Source organism: Fonticula alba (genome assembly GCF_000388065.1).
Source record: "Fonticula alba strain ATCC 38817 unplaced genomic scaffold supercont2.3, whole genome shotgun sequence".
NCBI lineage: Eukaryota > Rotosphaerida > Fonticulaceae > Fonticula > Fonticula alba.
In genome coordinates this window covers 2,087,977-2,095,133 of record NW_009242973.1, presented here as the reverse complement: position 1 = coordinate 2,095,133, position 7,157 = coordinate 2,087,977, and the positions used below count along the sequence as shown (strand labels likewise).

Here is a 7,157-nt window from a genome sequence, read left to right as displayed (position 1 = left end):
GGGGGGGGGGGGGGTGGAGGCCATCGCACCTGCGCCAGAGCGGGCGCCACACGCCGACGCCGGCGCTCCACGGTGATATTGGCGCTGGCGGGCGCGAACACGGGTGCAACATGTGCAGGCCCCCGCCGGCGCCGGCTCCGCACCTTTCCCCCTTCATGCAACGCAGCCACCGAGGGGGCGACCGGGCCGGCCGAAGCGGGACATGAGGGCAGGGGGCTGCAGGGAAATGTGTGTGCGAGAGGGCGCCAGTCGGAATGTGTGCCCGACAAAGCATAGACCTGGTCTGGCCCGGGGCGCCGAGGGCAAGAGGGCGCACGCGCACGCGCCTTTGAGCAAGTGCCCAGGTATGCTTGTACGAATTTGTGCCGGGTAGAGTGGGATTGCGGCTGTTTGTGTACGTGCGCACACAAAGGCCCCGGCCCCGGTCCACTGAGCTCGCCCCCCCCCCTTCACATTTTCCTTGCACCCACGCGAGTAGCCCCCCACGCCCGGCATGGAGTCGTCCATTCGCTCCGTTGAGCGGCATTTCACCCGGGTCGAGGCCAGCCTCGAGCACATCCAAGACTGCCTCGACCGCGAGTTCATCCAGTCGTGCGTCCCGCCCGCCCGCCCGCGCCGTCGACCATGCCGAGGATGACATCTCGATGGGGCTTTCTCCCCCTGCCCCTTTTTGCCTCCTCTCGCATCCTCCCCCTCGCGCCCCTTCCCCCCTCTTCGAGGCCGTAACACCCGCGCCCTATGCTCCCCCCCCCCCTCCACCATAGCTTCGACGTCCAGCATGGGGAAGACACAAACCCGATCAAGCTCCATGCGCGCGTGGAGCAGCTCCTCAGCGGCCTGTCCGAGATGAAGAGCGACCTCGCCGCCCTGCGGGAGACCCACCAGGTGCGCACCCCTCTCGCCCGGCAAGCAGCCCCTCCCCCGGCCTCCGCCAACCCCATCTCCGAGCACTGACCAGTGGTGTATGCACAGCAATTCCGCGATGACTTCATGCCACAAATGGAGCGGAATCTGCGGCTAATGCAGACCCTGTCGCAGGCGACCGGGCTTCCGCAGCCGGACGGTGTCACCCACGCCGTGGCCACCCTGTCTGCTGTGCTAGATGCGTCGGATACGCCGCCCGCGCCTGTGGTCCCAGCGCCTGCAGCCGCTCCGGCCGACGACCCGACGCCCCCGCACCGGTGAGGCGGTGCTTCTCCGAGGGAGGGGCGTGAGCCCGCCTGCCTCTCTCTCCCTCCGGCCCTCTTGGGCCCTCCTGACAATAGACACCCCATCCATGGAAGATCGTGTGCCCTCCCAGCATAAATACCCGCACCCCGCCTGGCACTGACGAGCCAGGTCTTTGCCTGCGATGTCCCTGGGGGCGAGGAGGTGGGGAGATCGACTGCGGACGCCACCCGGAAGCGGCGAACCTCATGCTGGCGCCCGGACTGAGCACAAGGCGAGAGAGACAGAGAGGGGGGGGGGGTACGTGCGCTATCGGCGCCGTGTGCGGTGAATGGGCTCTTCTCCCTCCAAGTGGCCGGAGGCCGCGATCTACGGCGCCGGGCACGGAAGTGGACCAGACGCCCTCGAGCAAGCAACGCTCGAGAACCGCTGGCGCATCCAGAGGGCGAATGCGTTGGTATCTCCAACGAGTGCGTGTGCGGTGGCATTTGGAGCCTGCCAATGCGAATCGTGGGCACCCTCGCCGCTCCGCTCGGGAGACGCGCGCCGGAAGTGCAGAACCGAGAATCAGACCCTCGGTCCAGCCTCGCGCAGTTCCGCTCTCTCCAGCACACACGCAACGCACACACACGCACAGCGAGCGGCGACACAATCCGAGGACACGGGGGGAGAAACAAATCCAGCGCGGGAGGGACAGGGGGATAGCGAGAAAAGTGCCCCGCAAAGCGGAGCACAGAATGCGCCAGGTCCGCAGGGGGGCGGGGGAGGGATCGGAGGAGGAAAGGACAACAGGCGCCTCGCGCGTGCGCGCCCGAACAAACGCGCTCGCGCCGCATGTGGACGTGGCTTCTCCCCCCCCCCCTGTGCTGCCGCTGCTGCTGCTGCTCCCTTTCCCCGCTCGTCCTGCCGCGCCCGGCGCGGGGAGGCGCGGAGCGCCGGGAAGGAAGAAAGAGCGGGAGAGAGAGAGAGGGGACGGCACGGCGAGCACACGGCAGGGCGGGGCGTGCGCGTACACACGCACACACACACACACACGCGCGCGCGCGTGCCTCGAACACCCACACCAACCCCTCGGCGCGCCCTTCCCCTCTCGCCCCCCTCCCCCGTACAACATATCCCCCCCCCCGCGCGGCCAGAAGGCAGGGCAAAAAACCGGACAAAGGCATCACAGACACACAGGTAGTATTGTGTATGTGCGCGTGTGTGTCACCCGGCCACCCATACCGCACCGGGGGCGGCGGCGGCGGCAGGAGAGGACGGACAGGGGGGAAAGGGGACAAGTCCCTTAGACGACGGTGCCGGAGGCAGCGGCGACACGGGGCCACAGGTCGGAGGACTCCTTGGCGACGGGGCCAGTGATGGCGGAACCCTTGAGCTCACCCTTGGGGTTGACAATGACACCGGCGTTATCCTCGAAGTAGAGGAAGGTGCCATCGCGACGGCGCCAGGCCTTGCGCTGACGGACGATGACGGCGGGGTGGACGCGCTTGCGCAGATCGGGCTTACCCTTCTTGACGGTGGCGATGATCATGTCGCCGGGGGAGGCAGAGGGCAGGCGGTTCAGGCGGCCCTGGTTGCGGACGGCGGCGATCATGTAAAGGTTCTTGGCACCGGAGTTGTCAGCGCAGTTGATGACAGCGCCGACGGGCAGACCAAGGGACATCTTGAACTTGTTGCCCGCAATAACGGTACCTGCGCGCGCGCGCGTGCAGAGGGGGGGAGAGAGAGGGGGGAAGCGGGGCGGACACGAGGAGCGTGAGTCGCGAGAAGTCAAGAAGCGAGAGGAGGAAGCGAGAGCGAGGGGGAGAGAGAAGGAGAAGCCGGCCGATCCGCGCGCGTTATGCCAGAAATTGCCGCCGGAGGTGATGCATGTCCCGAGAGAGGAAGAGAGAGGAAGACACCCCCGCACGGGGAGAGAAACCCAGAGAGAAGCCCACACCGAGAAGAGAGAGAGAGAGAGAGAGAGCGCGCGCGCTGCACCAGCGATGGCCACACATGTGACGCGGCTCGCCCCCAATGGAGAGGGACGCGCACGGGCGCACGCTGGCGCGGCAAGCACTGCCCCGCCTAGAAGTCTGCAGCATGTACACACACATCAACAGACGCCTCTCCTGCCCCCCCTCTCCTGCCCCTCTCTCGCCCCTCTGCCGAGCGCAGGCAGGCACACGCGCGCTGCAACACCACGGCGAGAAGGAGAAGACGAGGAGGACAAACCCACCTTCGCCGAGCGCGACCCCCGCCACCCATCACCGGCGACCCCCGCTACACACCGTCACACAAGGAGGGGAACGACATGCAAAGGGAACCGGAGAAGGAGCGGAGAACCGCGACATGGCGCGGGCAGAATGTACGCCACAGCGAAGGGAGAGCACCGACCGACGCCACACAAGCAGCCCACAACACCGACAACACGGGGACACCAAGAACGCCGGCGCGGGCCAGCACACCCCGAGAGTCGCAACACACACGCACGCACAGAGGTCCCCAACAGGGAGAGGCGCAACAGGCCCCCCCTGCCAAAGTCCATGCATGCGGTGGCGATCCATCGGAGGGCCAGCCCGGCACACGGCGAGAGGGCCACATGCTGGTGAGTGCGGCGGGGCATGCCGTGCGCGCGTGCGAGCGACGCCCAGCCGCGCGGAGAGAAGGGGGATAGAAGCGCACACACACACACACACGCGCGCGCGCGAGGACCGAGCAACACACGGGCGGAGGGGAGAGGGCAGGCCAGCGACCAAGCAGCAGGCAATAGCGGCGCACACGAGGATAGAGCGGCTCCCTGCCAACACTCAGAGGGAGGGGGCCGATCTCGCGGTGTATGTGCGTGCGTGCGTGCGTGCGTGCGTATGTGCGACGAATGCTCGCACATACGCACAGGCGCATCCCAAGAGGGGCAGGCAGGCGGCGCCACGTCGGATGCATGATGCATCCGATGCAGCAGCAAACACGGAGACCACCAGGGTGGCCCGCGACGCCAGAACAAGAACGTGCCCGTCCTCTGGGGAAACCACACACGCGCGCAGGCACACACACACACCGAGAGAGCGGAAAGCCCGCCCCCAGGAATTGGAAACAGAGGGGCTGGTATCCGTGGCGTACTATCTACTATGGGGAGGGGGAGGGCGGCATGGAAGGAGCCAGCGCACGCGCGAACGGGGGAGGAGTAATACGGGACTCCTCCCACACACAGGCGGACCTCGAGCACGCGCACACGAAGTGCGTCGGCAGGGAGAAGGGGGAAACGGGCAGGCAGGGGTCTCTCTCAACCGGGGGGGGGAACACGGCTCCGAGTGCGTGCGGGGCGCACATAGTCCGAAAGGCGGCCGCCGGGCAGGGGGGAGGAAAGGGCGGATCGCGAAACGGGCGCGCAGCGTTTCCCCTCTCAACCACGGGGGGGAAGGAACAGCGTCACGGGCCAGACACCATGCTAGGGTGCTGGGCAGGCACATCCAGGCGGCAGAGGGAACACGGGCGGCGGGGAACTGGCAACGGCGGCGGAGGGGGGGAGGCGGAGGGGGAAGGGGAGGGGGGGGCGAGCAGGCGAAGAAGGGGAAGGGGGGAGGGAAGAGGCTACGGGTCTGCGCCAGCAGGCAATCGGTACATACCACGCTTGGCAGACATGTTGACTCTTCACTCGAAAATGATTCAGACGAAACCAGAAAGAGCAAAGTAGAGAGACCGCCCGGTCTCCACCGAGGTTCCCGGCGCGGGCCCTCAAAAAGAGGGGCCTCCCGGGAGAGGGGCGCCAGGGGTGGACGCCGGGGCCGGGCGCCGGGACGCCTCGGCCCCCCACCCCCCCACCCAGGGGTCCGCCGCCGGACACCCACACACACACACGCACACACGCACACACACACGCACACACGCACCCGGAAACACGCCGGCCCCCCCCCTCCCCAGTCACACCCAGGTGCACACAAACGCCAGGCACAGAGTTCCTCATAGCCATGGGCGCCAACCCGGAGGGGGCCGCACACGCGGGCTCGGCGGCCGGACAGCGCCAACGAGGACAGGTACCCCCCCCCCCCGCCCCTCGGTCCTGCCACCCGACGGCCCTGGCCGTTCAGGGGGGAACACCACACACACCCTCCCACCCGCGGCCCCGGGCGATGGGTGGCGCCTCCGCGGTCGGAGGACAGCGCGTGGAGGTACTCTTCCCCCTTCCCCCCCCCCCCCTTCGTCAATGCGGCCCCGCGCTCGCCCCCTGAAGACCGGGAAGCGAACCCCGCATCGTACTCCGGGTATTTCTCCCCTCCCCCCTGCCTCGCAAAGTAGTGGCAGCGGCGATGGCGCCCGCCGCGGCGCGCCGCACAGCGTTCCGCCAGCCCATCCCCCAAGCCACTCACATTACACCCCTCGCCCAGGCCCCCACACGGTCCCCGGGCACATCGCCTGCTTGCACGCATACCCCGGGTCGCGGTCCGGCGCCCCCTCGTCGCCCGCCCGAGTTTGGAGGTGGCCTCCACGGTTTGCAGACCTCCCGCGCCCCCCCCCCCCCCCCCCCCCCCCCCGGCCCCCCCCCCCCCCCCCCCCCCCCCCCCCCCCCCCCCCCCCCCCCCCCCCCCCCCCCTCCCCCCCCCCCCCCCCCCCCCCCCCCCCCTCTGTGGCTGCGGTCCCGGACAGTCGGCGACTGATTGCCCGTTGCACACACACGCGGCGGCGCCCGCCGGGATACCCTCCGCACAGAAGCTGCAAATCCCCGGGTCCCATCAAATTGCCCAATAATATTCATCGAATATTCGAAAAGCTCGGCAAACCCTAGACCTCGCCGATGAGCAGGGGTGTGATCAATCCGGTGAAGAATGGGTGAACTGCAATGGGAGAACACAGAAAGACCCGAGCTCCCCGCCCGCCAGGACTGGCCACACTGGCCCTTGGTACCGCCGACGCTAGCAACAGGCCCCCCCCCCCCGCCAGGCGGAAGGTGCCAGGCCCGGCAAGACCGATTCCCCCCCCCTATTGGTGTCCTCTGTGGGGGCACCGCCCGAAGATCCCGATCGCCGACGGATTGGCTCCTCGTCAATCCCGCCCCCTTTGCAGGCCTCGCACCGGCCGGAGGCCGCAGATCGTCCCAAGTAGACCCGCCCCCAGCCCCCCCCCCCCGCCTGCTGGGGCGCCTCTACCAATAATACCACACCCCGGCCCTGCTCTACCGATCGTCCCCCTCCGCCTCTTTGCACCCCTCCCTCCCTCCCCCCCGCCCCTCGCCCCACATCACACAATGGACCCCAACCGCGTGCTCGGACTCGTGCAGCAGTTTCTCTTCGAGCGCGGCCTCCACCAGACCCTGGCCGCCTTCGAGGAGGAAACCGGCGGCCTGCTGGACGCCTACGACCAGGACATGGCCCGCACGCAGCCCGGCGGCCAGCTGGTCGAGATGCTGAACACCGCCTTGCAGGCCCGCGTGGAGGCCGGTCTGGCGGAGATGGCCATCGCTCGGTCGCTCTCTCCGGCGGACGCGGCCTTCCTGGCTCCGCACCCGGCCGGCGTGCCGGGCATCAGCCTCCTCCGGAACCTGGCCGGCCTCCACGGAAACAACATCCTCTGCGTGGCGGTGCAGCCCCCGGTCCCGGATGGCAGCCAGACCCCCGACCAGCCGCGCTACCTGGCCACCGGCGGCGCCGACCAGCAGGTCATCCTGACCAACCTGGCCACCGGCCTGCCGGAGAAGTACCTCCACCACCACCGTGCCGGGGTCCTGTCAGTGGTGTTCAACCCCCGCCGGCCGGATTTGCTCATCTCCACCTCCATGGATGCCACGCACCATCTGATTGACGCCTCTGCGGACATGTTCTCCGCCGTGGCCCAGTCCTGGGCCGACCACAAGAAGTTCCTCGTCCGCGCGGCCTGTTCGTGCCTCCCCCCCTTCCTGATGCCCCGCTTTCCCGCTCTTTTCCCTCCCCTCCCATGTTGACTGCGCCGCATCCTGCGCGCAGCCTAACTGCATGCCTCGCACTCACTGACCCCCCCCCCCTCTCTCTCTCTCTCTC

At 68.5% G+C, this 7,157-nt stretch overlaps 3 protein-coding genes across 5 annotated transcripts in view; 2 read left to right on the top strand and 1 right to left on the bottom strand.

The window, feature by feature from the left end:
* The first annotated feature begins 426 nt into the window (after window positions 1-426).
* H696_02229 (hypothetical protein) lies at window positions 427-1,896 on the top strand. Its single transcript, XM_009496131.1, has 3 exons — window positions 427-591; window positions 765-885; window positions 973-1,896. Exons 1-3 carry the CDS (start codon window positions 494-496, stop codon window positions 1,183-1,185), a joined length of 432 nt encoding a protein of 143 aa, XP_009494406.1. The 5' UTR covers window positions 427-493; the 3' UTR covers window positions 1,186-1,896.
* A 436-nt stretch (window positions 1,897-2,332) lies between these two features.
* Window positions 2,333-4,891, bottom strand: H696_02228 (50S ribosomal protein L23e). 3 transcript variants are annotated; one of them, XM_009496128.1, is made up of 2 exons: window positions 4,773-4,891; window positions 2,333-2,859 (listed from the first exon to the last, which is right to left on the bottom strand). In XM_009496128.1, exons 1-2 carry the CDS (start codon window positions 4,786-4,788, stop codon window positions 2,453-2,455), a joined length of 423 nt encoding a protein of 140 aa, XP_009494403.1. In that variant the 5' UTR covers window positions 4,789-4,891; the 3' UTR covers window positions 2,333-2,452. The 3 variants fall into 3 exon arrangements, with proteins under 3 accessions (XP_009494403.1, XP_009494404.1, XP_009494405.1); XM_009496129.1 differs by lacking the exon at window positions 4,773-4,891 and adding an exon at window positions 4,267-4,678; XM_009496130.1 differs by lacking the exon at window positions 4,773-4,891 and adding an exon at window positions 4,364-4,678.
* Window positions 4,892-6,388: 1,497 nt separating this feature from the next.
* Window positions 6,389-7,157, top strand: part of H696_02227 (hypothetical protein) — a gene marked incomplete at both ends in the record, with an annotated part of 2,012 nt that continues 1,243 nt past the window's right edge. Inside the window, one exon of the mRNA XM_009496127.1 lies at window positions 6,389-7,016. Coding sequence (XP_009494402.1) covers window positions 6,389-7,016 — 628 coding nt within the window. The remainder of the gene's footprint in view (window positions 7,017-7,157) is intronic.